The sequence below is a fragment of the Chionomys nivalis genome, chromosome 21 (assembly GCF_950005125.1).
Source record: "Chionomys nivalis chromosome 21, mChiNiv1.1, whole genome shotgun sequence".
In the NCBI taxonomy this organism is placed as follows: domain Eukaryota; kingdom Metazoa; phylum Chordata; class Mammalia; order Rodentia; family Cricetidae; genus Chionomys; species Chionomys nivalis.
The window spans coordinates 41,756,480-41,772,013 of record NC_080106.1 but is presented as its reverse complement, the minus strand read 5'-3'; the positions used below and the strand labels follow the sequence as shown (position 1 = coordinate 41,772,013).

The window sequence follows — 15,534 nt, the reverse complement described above, 5'->3', positions numbered from 1 at the left end:
CCCCTACCCCTAGATGCCTCCAGGAGTCTCCCTGATTTTGTTGAGCTGGATCTCCAGGGCAAAGTGCTGCCTGAGGGTGTCGGCCCCGGGGATGTCAAGGCCTTCCAGGTCCTGTACCGGGAACACTGTGAGGTAGGGCAGTCAGGTGGTGAGTGGGTGGGTGGGTGCACCAGCCTTGAATGCAGCTGGCTTCTTGACAGGAAGCCCCATGCTGGCCCTGTCCCATTCCCCATTGTGAAGTCCTGTCCCCCTGCAGGCCATTGTGGATGTCATGGTAAATCTCCAGTTCACGCTGGTGGAAACACTGTGGAAGACCTTTTGGAGATATAACCTTAGCCAGCCTAACGAGGCACCACCGCTGGCCGTGTGAGTCCCCAGGGCTTGGAAGGGGGTGACCCCCACATGTAGGGGTTACACATGCCCTTGACTGGACTTTGGGTGGGCTCCTACAGGCATGATGAGGCAGAGAAGCGGCTGCCCAGAGCCAGTCTGGTGCTCCTCTCCAAGTTCCAGCCCGTGCTGCAGTGGACCAAGCGCTGTGACAACGTGCTGTACCAGGGCCTGGTGGAGATCCTCATCCCTGACGTTCTGCGGCCCATCCCCAGTGAGTGCCAGTGGCTGTACCTCTTTCCAGAAGGTGCCCCTGTCCACCCTGACCAGCACCCCATCCTCCACAGGTGCCTTGACCCAAGCAATTCGGAACTTTGCCAAGAGCCTGGAGAGCTGGCTCACCCATGCCATGGTGAACATCCCTGAGGAGATGCTGCGGGTGAAGGTGAGGGCTGGACTGGACAGACGGGCATTGTCCTGTTCTGTACACCTTCTGGACCCATTGCTGAGAGGCTCCCAGGGTTTTAGCACTTAAAACATTATTGATTGATTGACTGACTGACTGATTGGCTGAGGCAGAGTCTTATTTACTATGTGGCCCTGGCTGGTCTAGAACTCAGTGCTGGGATTAAAGGTGTGCCCCACTGTGCCCAGCAAGACTGAATTCTGAAACAGCATAAAGCATAGTGAATGGTGGCCATACCTGTAGCTCCTGTGCAAGGCCAGAGACCCTGTCTCAAAACAGTAAAACCACATGAACAAGCTGGGTGGTGGTGGCACACGCCTTTAATCCCAGCACTTGAGAGGCAGAGGTAGGCAGATCTCTGTGAGTTTGAGGCCAGCCTGGTCTACAGAGCAAGTTCCAAGACAGGCTCCTGTCTTGAAAAAACAAACAAAACAAAACAAAAAAACCCAAAAAAGCAAAAAAACAAAACAAAAAAAAAAACAACAACAAATGGAAGCTCTGTTCTTGACTGAAGGAAGTAACTTAGCTGTTCAGAGAGAGATATTTTTGTTTTCTTTATGTGTAAGGAGATAGCACCTCATTGATGCTGTACATCCACCAAGATGCGCTTGCTCTGGTGTCTACTTCCTGTTATCTGGTGCTGGAGATGGAACCCAGGGCCTCATGCACAGTAGGGAGGTAAGCACTCTACCACTGAGCTGCACCTCCAGCCCAGAGATGCACCTCCACCCTCACCTAGACAGAAAGACAGGGAGAGCTGGCGAGCGTAGCAGGTACAGAAGGAAGGCCTTCAGATTGGTGAGCCGCACAGTCGTCGGTCCATGTGGTGTGCATTCTTTAAGGGCTGATGGCAAAGTGGGGTTCATGATGATAGGCACCCTCATGGAGCAGGGATCCAAGGCTGCTCTGATTGAAGCAGGAATTTACCCTTGCATATAGAGCTCAATGGGACAGCGTTTGCCTAGTTTGTGCAGGGCCTTGGGCTCCAGCCTCAGCACCAGAGGGGCGGGGCTTTGTGTTGAAAGTGGCGTGAGGTGGCATGAGGATGTACAGCTGTAACCCCAGCACAGAGGGCAAGACAGAAGGAAAACCAAAAACACCCCAGTTACTTTGTGCTTGGCAGTGAATCTCAGTGCTGGAATACACACTTCGTATGAACATGGATCCAGCATACACACACAGTAAAAAATGCCAGGGCCAGGGAGATGGCTCCGAGCGTAAAAGCTTACCTTCCCTACCTGATAACCTGAATTTGATCCCAGACCCTCACGGAAGAGGATTGACAACCTCAAGTTACCCTCTGTCTTTCATAAATGGACCATCACACAAACACAAAATAAATAGAAAAATAACTGGTGGTGGTTCATGCCTTAAATTCCAGCACTCAGGAGGCAGAGGCAGGCGAATCACTGAGTTTGAAGCCAACCTGGTCCAGAATGGCCAGGGCTACGTAGAGAAGCCCTGTCTCGAAAAACCAAGAAATAAATAGAAAAATAGTAGTCCTAGTCGGCACAGATGTTTGACCCACGCCAGGACTGGAACTCCACCCCTGGTCTCCAAACAGAAGCGGTAATGCAACCCTTCTGGCTTTAAGAAAGGGTTTGGGTAGCAACAGGTGAGTCCGGGCCAGGCAAGGTTTGTGTGGAAGCCACTAGCCTACTGTCTCCCGTGCAGGTAGCAGCAGCTGGCGCCTTTGCACAGACGCTGCGACGCTACACGTCACTCAACCACTTGGCACAGGCAGCACGGGCCGTGTTGCAGAATACGGCGCAGATCAACCAGATGCTGAGCGACCTCAACCGTGTGGACTTCGCAAATGTGCAGGTGAGCAAGCACCATGGGACTGGGGCGGGGCAGGGTAGAGGGGCACCGGGTGAGAAAGCTGAGCAGCTAGCTGCTGCTATGCTCCAGGAGCAGGCCTCGTGGGTGTGCCGCTGCGAGGACCGTGTGGTGCAGCGTCTGGAGCAGGACTTCAAAGTGACGCTGCAGCAGCAGAACTCACTGGAGCAATGGGCAGCCTGGCTGGACGGCGTCGTGAGCCAGGTGCTCAAGCCCTACCAGGGCAGTTCAGGCTTCCCCAAGGCGGCCAAGCTCTTCCTCCTCAAGTGGTCCTTCTACAGGTGCGCGCCTGTACTGCGGGCTTCAGGCCGGGGGCAGGGTGGGAGTAGGGGTGGGAATCCCAGTGTGTGTGTGTGTGTGTGTGTGTGTGTGTAAGCCTTCCTATAGCGGTGTGCTTGTGAAGAGTTGTGAGCGGGTTAGGGAAAGCCCTGTAGCTCATAAAAGACATTGGGAAAACAGCCCTGCAGGCCTGACAGTCTCTTGGTCACTTTCCCCAGCTCCATGGTAATCCGGGACCTGACCCTGCGTAGCGCTGCCAGTTTCGGCTCCTTCCATCTTATCCGGCTACTCTATGATGAGTACATGTACTATCTGATCGAGCACCGTGTGGCCCAGGCCAAGGGCGAGACCCCAATCGCGGTCATGGGAGAGGTGCGCCCTATGAGGTACTGGGTGCGTGGGTAGGCTCCAGGCAGTGGAATCCTAACCTTTTTCTTTTTCTTCCAGTTTGCAAACCTGACCTCCTCGCTGAATCCCTTGGATCCTGACAAAGGTAATAATGCATGTCCCCACCTAGGACCTGGGATCCAGGGGTGGGCACGCTGACAGGGAGGCCAGGTGTCCCTAGAATTTCACAGTCTTTCGCTGAGCTGGGCTTGCTCCCTGTGCTCCAGACGAGGAGGAAGAGGAGGAAGAGGAAAGTGAAGATGAGCTGCCACAAGACATCTCGCTGGCAGCTGGCAGCGAGTCCCCCGCGCTGGGCCCAGAAGCCCTAGAGCCACCTGCGAAGCTGGCACGGACTGACACACGTGGCCTCTTCGTGCAGGCCCTGCCCTCCAGCTAAGCCCGAGACATCCCTGCCCCATCCACCCACCTACCCGCAGCTACCGTCCCTCCAAGGGTCAGGGTCAGTCCCTCCGAGCCAGGGTCCGGTCCCTCAGCTTTTGTGGCTTCACTGTCGCCCTTCCAGCCCACACCAGAGCTGGAGAGGGTCCCTGTGACAGGGAAGGCTAGGGGAGCCTCCCCTCACATGGAGCCGATACAATCATGGGCTGGGCTGGGCAGAACTGAGCTGCAAACCCTGACACAAAGACGTGCCTTAAGGAGCCTGCCCAGGTGCCCTCTCTCCTGCCCCAGCTCGTAGCCCTGTTCCCCTACACCACCCCAGAGGGCAGCAGGCTGGCTCCTCCCCTGCGAACTGTTAACTTATTCTGCTCTCTGGCTTTGCACAGCCTGCCCGGGCAGACCCGAGCCTGGTCAGGCGCAGGTGGGTGGCACTTGGGGACCCCCACTGTCAGCAGCAGCAGCCCCACTGCTCCCCTTTCTTGGTATAAGTGCAATTAAAGCTGTGGGTGTCGCACCTTCTCCAGAGCTGGGTTCTCCTGGCCCCGCAGCCCAGAGAGGGGCATATTGTGAAGGGCCCCGGCCTCCAGCTTCCAAAGAGGAGCATCCGGCTGGCTGCAGGGCCAGGTGCTCCAGACCTGAGGCCGCGCCCTGCGCCTTCCACCCTACTGGCTTGTGACCGAAACCTGCTCCCAGAGATGCTTCTCCTCTGTGCCGTGCCCCTGACCCCTGTAACTATTGTGATTAGTGAGTGCCGCTTGAGCGGAGTCAGTAACTCGTTGGGTTTTTTTCCAACCATCATGGCCTTATCCGTTCCCGTTTTCTCAGTGTCTTCAATCTGTGATAGATGTTTATGGAAAAAAAAAAAGGAAATCCGGCCTATTGTATAGAAATCACTATTTTGTGTGCTCCGCGTGCTACAGCTTTTGGGGTGGTCCTGCACACGCCCCATTGGGGCCTCCCTTCCCAGTGGTGAAAGTATCCACGCGCGTGGTAGTTTAGTGTGCTGTTTTCTACCTTTTTGTAGTCTTTCTTAAAACAATAAATACTGCTGTGATCTTTGTCTACTGATGACTATCAAGGTGGGGTGTGTGTGTGTTGAGGACAGAAAGAGGACATGAGCCAGGCTCAGAAATAAAGCATTTATTTAGTACATGAAGAACAAGGCCAAGTGGCCACAGGGTTCCCACCCCAGGTAAGGGAGGCTGGAACCACTGGGCCTCCCTAAGGGGCTACACCTGCAGCCAAGGAAAGGGGCCAGAGCACAGGAAGCAGGACTGGGCTTTGCTGGGACAGGCCAGGCCTAAGAGGCCCCTCCCTCTGCCCTTTCCCAACTTAAATAGGCATAAATAAAGACACATCCAGACTCTCAGGGCCACCAGAGGCTGCTGTACCAGTCCCATCCCGCAACTTAACACTAGTGCCAATTGTGGCCCCTGCAGGGCCAGCCCAGGAAGGCGATCCTCTCCTGGGCCCACAGAGGTAGTTGGAGTCAGGGTCCAGGGCGGTCAGCCCTCACAGCACAATCCACGTGTACCGCTCACTGTCTGCCAGAACCTTCAGTGAGCACCCTGCAGAGGAGGACACACGGAACCATGATTCACTTGTCCAGCCCTGCAGAAAACCTCCATGGCCTAACTGACCCAGAAAGTCCCAAAACAGGCTCCCTTTTCCAGCTACAGTTATACCCTGAGTAAGCCCCCTGCTGGATGGCACTCTGCCTATGACCCCCTGGCACGCCCAGCACGCCCTTGAATCCAGGGTAAGACAAGAGTAGTGCCCAATCCCTACCTTTATGCAGTGCCTCGTTCGTCATCCTGTTCACATAGCGGCCGCTGCTCTCCGGCACCAGCCATTTCATGACCATGTCCACACAGCTCTTTCGGTAGGAGCTCCAGACACTGCCACTGGGGGCCGGGAAATGAGTGAAGAGGAGCCTTTCCTGCCAACCAGCCAAGCCTCCCTGGCAACCCACTCTTGTCCTGCCTCACCTGGTCTGCCCTTTGACCTCGGTTAGGTCACCCACGCTGACTGTCTCAAAGATGCCCGTGCTGAGGTCCCAGGCCACCTTTAGGCTGGTGTGATAGGTCTTTGGTCTGTGGTGGTGGAGGATAAGAGGGTGGGCCAGTGAGGTCCTGCACTGGCTTGCCAATGCACCAGTGTCAGGATGGGCATCCAGGTCTTGTCTGCTCACCCTTTACCCCTGCCCTGGAGGGCCTGTGTATGACCACCAAGTGAGAGCTAGCCAAGGGCCCTGCCACTTACCGGAGCTGGCCCTCCTCAGTGGGGGCTGGGAAGGCTAGGAGCAGCAGGCCAATGTTGATCAGGACCCGGTTGGTTTCTGGGCAGACCTGGGAGCAGGCAGTGACAGTTACAGACGAGATCAGACAGTGGGAACACCCCAGCCTCCCGCTGTGCCCTAGTCTCACCTCTAGGATGACTATATCATAGTCACTGAAAGAGCAGAACTGGTGACCCCAGGTGGCATCGTGGCGGATGACCTCGTTGATGACATACTCAAAGTCCAATGTGAGCTGCTCCACTGTCAGGTACTGGCCCTGGTGACAGACGTCAGAGAGCCAGGGGTAGGTAGTGCCAACCACCCCACAGATACTGGGTTACCTATGGCCTACACCATGGCTACCCACCTGCATGTCTGTCCGCTCTCGCATGGGCCGTAAATTGCGGCCACGGAGGTCAGTCACCACAAAGGGCAGGGAGATCTTGTCATCCTCAAACTCTGGGGAGGCAGGAAGAGGGTAGGAGCAGGCCAAGGGTCCTCCTGGGACTGCCCCATCCCAGAGCCTGTCCCAGGAAACCCCCTCACCATCCTCAGGTTCTGTCCCTTCCCCAGACCGCAACACATAGTGCAACTTGGTGTAGTTGATGTAGCCAGGCTCCGGGGCAGACGCCTCTGAAGCAGGAGGACTGTCCCTGGGCACCACTTCCCCACTTGGGGCTGGTGGCTCTGAGGATGGGCGGCAGCGGCTACTTGAGGGCCCCAGGCCTGAGGGCAGCCGAGCTTCCTCCAAGGTACCACCCTTGGCCTCTTTGGCCCTGCGGAAGATGTCAGCCACAAACTCCTTGGCCTTGGCAATAGCTGGTGAGGGCTCGGGAGCTCCAGAGGGCCGAGCTGGGACCACCTCAAGGCCAGGGCTGGGGAAGGCAGGGGCTGCCTCAGGGCTCCAAGGTCCTGGGGAGCTGGGTGGAGCTGGGGGCAAAGCTGTGTGGTCGTACAGGATTTGGCAGAAACTGCTGTCACCTGCAAGAAGCAAAGCGTGAAGGAATGTGTCATCACAGTTCAAGGTTATTCTGGCCTGCCTCAAACCTGGGTTATTAGAAACCCCCCTGAAAGAGCCCCCTGGAACCTTTCCTGTCCTGAAATCAGTGTTAAACTCTGGAGTTCAGAAACCACACATACTCTGAACACAAAGACATGCATGAATTCAAGACTTTTAAAGAATATGCTGAGCTAGAACCCAGAGCCTTCACTCCCCCGCTGAGCCACCTGCAGCCTCAAACCTCACCTCTGAACAAGTGCTGTGCTACTCAGAAAGGACACTGCAAATGAGATGCCCTTGGGGTGCAGATCACAGTGAGGACCAGCAAGAGCCACCTAGGTGATTCCTATGCGACCAGATCAGCACAGGCAGACAGGCTACAGGAGTGGGGGTCAGCAGAGGAGTGCCATGCCTCTCCCTCTAAGCAGCACCATGCCCCTCGGAGAGGCTACTATCTAACAGGCCATGGTGGGACACTTTCAGGAAAGAAGGTATTGAAAATGGCTCGGCATACACTTATACGCTGAACACCAGTTAGGGACAAAGCTAATACTCATCTCCAGGCTGAGTCTTCACTCCTGCCTTCAGCCTTGTGTGGGAGGCTCATGGCCAACAGTCGGTGGCAAAACATTGGTAAGGGTTATGTCTCTCTCCCTAAATGGCAGAGGTGTCCAGGGCAGGGCTGAGTCTGACGACTGAGTACCCCATCCTCTGCTGGCCAGACTGGTCACATGCACTTTCCTCTGCCTCGCCCTTCCCCTGCCCCAGGACAGTCATTTTCATGAGAATGGTCTTGAGTCCTCCCCAGATCAAAACATGTCATCAGTTTATCCCAAAAGCCGTACACAGCTATCGATCTCTCTTCTGTGTCTGTGTCCAGCTGTGTTACATGGATGCCATGTCCTTTCTTTGGTGTCCCACTGGACACTGACTGGTCCCGTTCTACCACGGGAAAGGAAGGCATCAGGAGGCCCCTGGCTCCCTGATATGGACCTGAACACACACCTGAAGAATTCAGCCTTTCTCAGAGGAGGGGAGTCAGCAGGGCAGAGCTGTGGGCTCAGACTCACGGACCCTCACTCTATTCCTGCCAGCCAGTGACATCATACCACTTCCTATTATGCCACTCTGTCAAGACATGGAGAAATGGCTTAGCAGGTCAAGGTACCTACCACTAGGTATGCGGACCTGGGTTCAAATTCCTGAACCGACATGGTAAAAGAGAATCAACCCTTGAAAGTTATCCTGATGTACATGACATATGCATGTGTACACACTCATGCACAGAGACACACAAAAATTTTTTAAGTAATAGAAAGTTAAAATGCACTAGGCATGGTGGCACATGCTTTTAATCATAGCACTTGGGAGGCAGAGGCAGGCAGAACTCTGTGAGTTCGAGGCCTGGTTTACAAAGCTAGTTCCAGGATAGTCAGGGCCATTACATAGAGAAACTCTGACTCAAAAAAAAAAAAAAAAAAAAAGTAAATAAATAAAATTCAACTTAAAAATTAAAAAAGAAATAGAGAACACACCACAAGACCCAGGTGTGGAAATACACACTTTTAATTCTAGCACTCAGTAGGCAGAGGCAGGGATCTTTGTGAGTCTGAGGCCAGCCTGGTCTATAAGGTGAGTTCCTTCCAGGACAGCCTGGGCTACACAGACATTGTCTAACAAGAGGCACCACGCCATTTGTCACTGGCATTCCCTGACACCAAGGCTGCAGGGAAGGCACCACTGCTATGGAGGCCTCGGAGCACTGCCCGATGTCAGACCACCAACACTGTATTAACATGGTCTCTCACTCTCACCACCAACACTGTATGAACACGGTCTCACTCTCACCACCAACACTGTATTAACATGGTCTCTCACTCTCACCACCAACACTGTATGAACACGGTCTCACTCTCACCACCAACACTGTATTAACATGGTCTCTCACTCTCACCACCAACACTGTATGAACACGGTCTCACTCTCACCACCAACACTGTATGAACACGGTCTCACTCTCACCACCAACACTGTATGAACACGGTCTCACTCTCACCACCAACACTGTATGAACACGGTGTCACTCTCACCACCAACACTGTATGAACACGGTGTCACTCTCACCACCAACACTGTATGAACACGGTCTCACTCTCACCACCAACACTGTATGAACATGGTGTCACTCTCACCACCAACACTGTATGAACACGGTCTCACTCTCACCACCAACACTGTATGAACACGGTCTCACTCTCACCACCAACACTGTATGAACATGGTGTCTCACTCGCGCACAAACTGCCCAAGGGAGCACTGCTTAGGACATCTCCCTGTCCTCAGAGCACAGTAGCTGAAGTGTACTCCATCATGCCGGGAAGGAACACAGCCCTGCACGTATGTGCTCAGGGTCTCCAAGCGGAGCTGCCCCAGCAGTGCATCCTAACAGCGGCAGGCTACCTGCCCAGCGCAATAACCTCTAGCCCCACTACTGCTGAAGCAGCTCCTGGGCTGACAGACTACACTCAGGCAGTCACTGAACATGTCAGCCCCTTGGAAAGTTCTAGTGCACAGTACTGAGGTGATGGCACCAGCCTCCCCACCTCCCAGCTCTGGAGCCCTCTCAGTCAGGTCTCCTGGTCCACCCTGTGAATAGAAATGGGCCTACCTGCTGAGTGGACAGAGACAGCGCAGGCCACCAGCGAGTAGCTGGTGTTGAGCAGCACCACCTGATCCTTCTTGAGTTGGAAGGCGGGTTGGAAGGTGGGAAAAGGGTACACCACCTGGTACTTGGTGTGCAGCATGAAGCCATGCCGCAGACACTGTGCGCTCGGGTCCCCTGCAGCAAGACACACTATAGCTCACTTGATGCCCTGGCAGGGGTCCAGCGGCCACATACCCCTCCAGGGCCCCTGACGCCTCACCTGGGTGGGCACGACTGGCATCCTGGCAGGCAGCACAGCGACCCCGAGGCGGCACAGCCACAGTGCTGATGTAGATGTCACGATGGTTCTCATCACTCATCATCATCATATTCATGAGCATCCCATTGGCTGAGCGGGTGCTAGGGGTGACACACCCTCAGCCTGAAGCCCATCTAGGGGCTACCAGCCCACCCTGCCTGCCCCGCAGCCACCCTGCCTGCCCCCAGTCTCACTTGAAACCGAACACGATGACCTTGGAAGCGTCGCTAGGCCACTCACACACAGTCAGGTACAGGTCACTGTAGATCTCCTCATCCTGGAAGAGCCGCACCTGCCGGACCTAAGCGGCACGCTCAGTCAGTGTGAGGTTAAGCAGGGAGTGACAGGGATGGAAGGAAGATCTACACCAGAATCAGGCTACAAAAGAATTCCCTTTACAAGTGGCCCAGGGAGACCTGGGTCAAGAGATCCCTGCCAGCTGGAGAGAACCTGACTGAATATATTATCTCCCTGCTCCCTCTAGGTAAGGAAGCCCACATGCAACAGAAACTGAATAAGGAGCAGGTGTCAAGGATGAATGCTTATGCTGCTGCGTCAACCTGTGTGGTTGTAAGACATCTGCCTGCATCCTGACCCAGGCCAAGGGTGTCAGAGGCTATACACGTTCCTTGAGCCAAATGAAATGACCAGTTTAACTGCAAAGTCAGCAATTCCACAAGGGTCACCCCACTGGCACATCACTGCCGTATCATACGCAGGATACAGGCTGAATGATGCAGGAGCTGCTGAGACCTTGCTGTGTGAAGGGCCAGCCCAGTGCAGGGCCTCCTGGGAGGGAGGCCCAGTCCTACCAGCTTGAGCTTGCTGTGCACGTGGAACTCCCACCAGTAGAGGTGGTACATGTAGAAGGAGAAGTCGTCATCCCCGCTGCTGCTCGTGTAGGAAAGGACGTAGCGGCCACACTTGGAAAATCCCAGGAAGATATGGCTGTGGGGCAGAATGGGCATGGGGGCAGATGAGGGTAAGCTCGCGCGGCCCAACCTGCCGCCCCCCAGCCTGACCTCAACCTCACCCTGCATAGAGAAAATCCTCATCTACGATGTTCTTGAGGGACACGCAGACCCTGGGGGGCAGCTTCCGGAAAAGCCGAGGTGAAAGCTGCCCGCTGATCTGGGGAAGAGACAGCCGGAGCTCGTCAGTCAAGTGGCTCCCTACCTCTTTACCAGAGGCAGGCTGGGCAGCCTTCACAGCCCACTGCTGGGGCAGAGGGAGACACAAAGGCCACGTGACCATACAAAGCACCCTCCCCCCACCAAGGACTCCTTCTGCACCCCAATCCTACCCTGTGGATCCAAAGCCCTCCCAACCTAAGCCCAACACCTCTCCCTGTGGAAAGATCCCCTCCCTGGGTCACCTGGCTCCTTCCTGAAAGCTGACCATGGAAGAGTAGAGACCAGGATGTAGGGCCATTTGCCTGTTCTCAGCCCACAAGGGGACCCATTTCTCTTTTTCACATGTATTTATCGTGCAAGCTACAACCCACGTGTAGAGGTGAGGACAATCTGCAGGACTGTGCTATCTCCTTTCACTATGGGAGTCCAGGGGATCACCCACGTCATTGTCATCGCATGACACGGAGTCATCTCACTGGTCCCTGAGACTAAAGCACCCAGTATTCCCAAACTGTCTCCAATCCATTATCAACCAAATCCTTTTCTTAACTGCCAACTGTCACACCCTAAAACATCGCCAAGGAAGGATTTGAGGAAACTGACAGGCATGAGCTGACCGCGGGGGAGCTATTTTGGCCTGCCTTCAAGAAGATAGCCATCTAGTGGGAAAAGAGCTACAAGGGAAGGGCTGGCGCCCTGCCTTCAGTTCATCTCAACCCACAAAGGGAATGGTTTTCTGTCGGCCAAGTCTTCCAGAAAGGATATAACCCTTGCCCAGGGAGCGCCCAGGCTGAGTCCTGCCTAGGGAGCACCAGTTAAAAAGGTGGAGGCACGGTTTTGCCCTCACCCGGCTCCTAATTTCTAGTGCACGTAGTCAGTCTTGTTCCACTGCTGCCCACTTCACAGGATATTCCCATTCCTGCCCTTCCAGGTGCCCGACTCTGGCGAAGGAGACAGAGCCCTGATCAAGGTACTTCCACTACCCTGGAAACACTCCTCCAATCAATGAGCGAGGCAGACCCGGGTGCACGAACTCCGAGACAGTCAGAGCTGGGACAGAGGGGGCACCAGGCACTGGACGCCCAGAGCAGGCAGCAGAAACCTCGGCAAGGGGGCTGGGGAGTGGGGCGGCAAGCTCCAGTAAGAGGCAGCGCTTCCCTTCCTCCAGATTCCTCGGGCGGCCGCTACAGTATCCCGCCCAGCCGCCTCCATCCCCGCTGCTTCCTCCATGATTCGCCCCGGCCTCCTTCACCCGAGCCCCTTCCCCGATGCTCTGGCCCAGCCGCCTTCATCCAGGGCCCCTGCAGGTGACCCGCCCAGTCTGCTCCATCCATGTCACCAACCTTCGCCACCCCAGACCGCGCCTCGGCACCAGCCGCAACCCCGCCATCCCCTCCTCATCCCCCCCCACACACACACACACCGCCCGGCCCGCCCAGCCCCCTCCCGGCCCCGCCCCCCACCCCGCCGCGCCGCCCTCCCTCGGTCGCCTCCCGCGTCCCCTCCTCCACACAACCGGGCGCGCTCGCCTCAGGTTCCAAGCCTCACCTTGACCCGCTCCAGCTGCTTGAGGACGTGTTCCCGCCGCCGCCCCGCCGCCCGCTTCCCCCCGGTTCCCCCAGGGCCGCCGCCGCCGCTCCCGGCCCCGCTGTTCCGCTCCGATTTCGAGCTGGGCGCCATTTTCACCCCCTCCCTCCACTTCCGGAGCAACCGGTCCCTTGGCCCCGCCCCCTCCGGTTTCTGATTGGCCTTTCTTCCTCACAGCGGCCAGCCGGTTGGGTGACAACCGGCGTTCCTGGCCTCTTCCCGCCACGCCTGTCCATCAAAGCTATCTCGGCTTTTGGTTGGTAGAGGTGGTAACAGCTCCCGCCTTATCCCCGCCCTTCATTAATGATAAACCACTCAGAAGCCATTCTGATGCTCCTCGGCCAGAAAACTTTAACTGAATAGGCGAAGATTCCTGTCAGGCGTGACGTTGACCCGCCCCTGAGTGGGTTTCCGTGGAGACCACAGCAGTACAGGCCTGTGGGCGGGGCGATGGGAACCAGTGGTCCACAGAACCAGAATCCTCACTCTGGCTCTGGCTCAAGCGGGGAGGGCAGAGGCCTGAGAAGCATCCTTGGGTGGCCAGGGAGACCAGGAAACGACGGTGGGAAAAAAATAATGGTTGCTATTATATCATCTTCCAGACGACAGTGGCAGTGATAGCATCGGTCACATATCAGGCTGTTTTAAAAAAAATTGCTCTGCATGGGTCAGGCATGGTTCTGAGTTTGCACGTCCTTGGGGAAGCTCTGTTAAGCCTACCATACTAATAATGATAGTAATAAACATGGCTGCTTCGTGCACAAGTTTTGCGTGCATCCACTCAGTCTCTGCAACGGTCCTTTATTTTACACATGAAACAGACATAAAACGAGCTCTCCTGAATACACGGCACTTGTGTTCTGAGGCTGCTGGCTGTTCTTATCACAGCGGCAGACGAGCCAACATACGCCATAGGGTTTATTGAGAACTCAACGAGCGGACAGGTCATAAACAAGGAAATGAGCATCTGTCCTTGAATTCCAAGTAAGGGGAGAAAAGCAATTAGAAAACAGATTTATGCAGTGTAGGAGCAAAGACAAGGGCTTCTGGGGAGCTTCAAGACTGCGACTAAACCGGAGTGAGGTATTGATTATTGATGGAGACATGCTGAAATACTGTCATTAGGTGATTTCATCTTAGTGCAAAGCCCAGAGTCCTCACTAAAAGTCCTCCAGCGTGAGGAGCCTACATAGCCTTGCATGTGTAGACCCACAGCCTCACGTCAGCTGAGTCGTAGGCTGATGAGGCCAAGGCAGGAATTATCAGGAGGGAAGGGGCACGTGTGCACATACGTAAGATTGTATGTTCACACGTGTGCAGGCATACTTTACCCATGAGTGTGTATGCAGAGACCAGAGGTCAATGTTGGTCTATCCTTCTCCACCTTAATTTGGGGGTGGGATTTTTTCTTTTCTTTTCTTTCCTTTTTTTTTTAGGCAGGATCTCACTGTATAGTCTTGGCTGGCCTGGAACTTTCTATGTAGATGAAGCTGGCCTCAAACTCAGGGAGACCCCCACACACATACACCTCCTGAGTCTTCCACCGAGCCTGAAGTTTATGATTTCAGCCAGGAGGCAAGACCCACTCAGGATGCTAAAGTTGGGAATGAAACTTTAATGAGGAGTCTGGCTTTGCCAACCTTATGTATTCATCCATGGAGCTTTGTACTACAGTCTCGCCTCCCTCCAGGAGGTGAGGCTTACCTCCTCCTTGGCTTAGGGATTAGAATAGTGTCTTTACAGAGAGTGAAACTATACATTGTGCTGCCTGTGTTTAATTCCAGTCCTAGAGAAGCAGAGGCAGGGGGATCTCTGAGAGTTCCAGGTCAGTCTGGTCTACAGAGAGAGTTCCAGGCCTACCAGAGTTACTTTGTGAGAACTTGCCTCAAAATAAATAAATAAACAAATGGACAAATAAAAGGGAAAGTAGAAGAAAAGTGGTCTGGTGGAAATTCCTTAACCAAGAGGCCAAGGTCAAAGCCTTCAGCTGTGATCCACAGACATGTGACGGGTCTGAGGAAAACCACTTTTTTTTTTCCTTTTTTTCTTTCTTCTTATTTTATTTGTTACTTTTGATGTGTGTGTATGTGTACAAGGACATCATGGCACTCTTGTGGAGGTCAGAGGGTAACGTTCATGACTTGGTCTTACCCTACTTTAGATTCCTAAGTCTTTGTTTATATTTTTAAAAGCAGGGTCCCTCTACATAGCTCTAGCTATGTAGAACTCACTATGTAGCCCAGGCTGGCCTCAAACTCACAGAGATCCTCCTGTCTCTGCCTCCTGAGTGATGGAGGAAGGTCATTGGTTAAAAATAAAGAAACTGCTTGGCCCTCATAGGTTAGAACATAGGTGGGTGGAGTAAACAGAACAGAATGCTGGGAGGAAGAGGAAGTGAGCCTGTCAGATGCAGGGCAGCTCCTCTCAGAGACAGACACAATGCAGCTCATCGCCAGGCCAGATGCGATGAAGCTCCGACCCAGGATGGACGTAGGCTAGAATCTTCCTGGTAAGCGCACCTCATGGTGCTACACACCTTAATAGAAATGGGCCAAGCAGTGTTTAAAAGAATACAGTTTGTGTGTTGTTATTTCGGGGCATAAGCTAGCCAGGCGACCAGGAGCTGGGGCGACAGGAACACAGCCCACAGCTCCCCACTACACCTGAGTGCTAGGAATCAAAATGTTTGCTACCATGCCTGACCAATTCCCTGTATTGAATTCATTTGGAAGGCTTGTATGACAAACACTCCACCTCTTTTTGAGGATCTCACCATGTAGCCTTGGCTGCTCTGGAACTGTCTGTGTAGACCAGGTTGATCTTGAACTCACACCTGCCTCTACCTCCCAAATGCTGGGGTTAAAGCTGTGTGC

At 54.5% G+C, this 15,534-nt stretch overlaps 2 protein-coding genes across 5 annotated transcripts in view; one reads left to right on the top strand and one right to left on the bottom strand.

The window, feature by feature from the left end:
* The window catches only part of Rfx1 (regulatory factor X1), a 30,381-nt gene extending 25,627 nt beyond the window's left edge, over window positions 1-4,754 (top strand). For all 4 annotated transcript variants that reach the window (XM_057753373.1, XM_057753374.1, XM_057753372.1 and 1 more), the window contains exons 13-21: window positions 14-132; window positions 257-366; window positions 453-604; window positions 678-775; window positions 2,471-2,620; window positions 2,708-2,916; window positions 3,133-3,286; window positions 3,362-3,407; window positions 3,529-4,754. In XM_057753373.1, the coding sequence (XP_057609356.1) occupies window positions 14-132; window positions 257-366; window positions 453-604; window positions 678-775; window positions 2,471-2,620; window positions 2,708-2,916; window positions 3,133-3,286; window positions 3,362-3,407; window positions 3,529-3,698 (1,208 nt within the window). In that variant the 3' untranslated portion in view covers window positions 3,699-4,754. The remainder of the gene's footprint in view (window positions 1-13; window positions 133-256; window positions 367-452; window positions 605-677; window positions 776-2,470; window positions 2,621-2,707; window positions 2,917-3,132; window positions 3,287-3,361; window positions 3,408-3,528) is intronic.
* A 77-nt stretch (window positions 4,755-4,831) lies between these two features.
* Dcaf15 (DDB1 and CUL4 associated factor 15) lies at window positions 4,832-12,754 on the bottom strand. The gene is made up of 13 exons (XM_057754312.1): window positions 12,623-12,754; window positions 10,975-11,072; window positions 10,754-10,889; window positions 10,136-10,242; window positions 9,903-10,042; window positions 9,647-9,817; window positions 6,525-6,959; window positions 6,346-6,437; window positions 6,127-6,255; window positions 5,963-6,048; window positions 5,689-5,793; window positions 5,489-5,604; window positions 4,832-5,268 (listed from the first exon to the last, which is right to left on the bottom strand). The coding sequence occupies exons 1-13, from the start codon at window positions 12,752-12,754 to the stop codon at window positions 5,213-5,215; spliced, it is 1,803 nt and encodes a 600-aa protein (XP_057610295.1). The 3' UTR covers window positions 4,832-5,212.
* Between the last annotated feature and the right edge of the window lie 2,780 nt (window positions 12,755-15,534).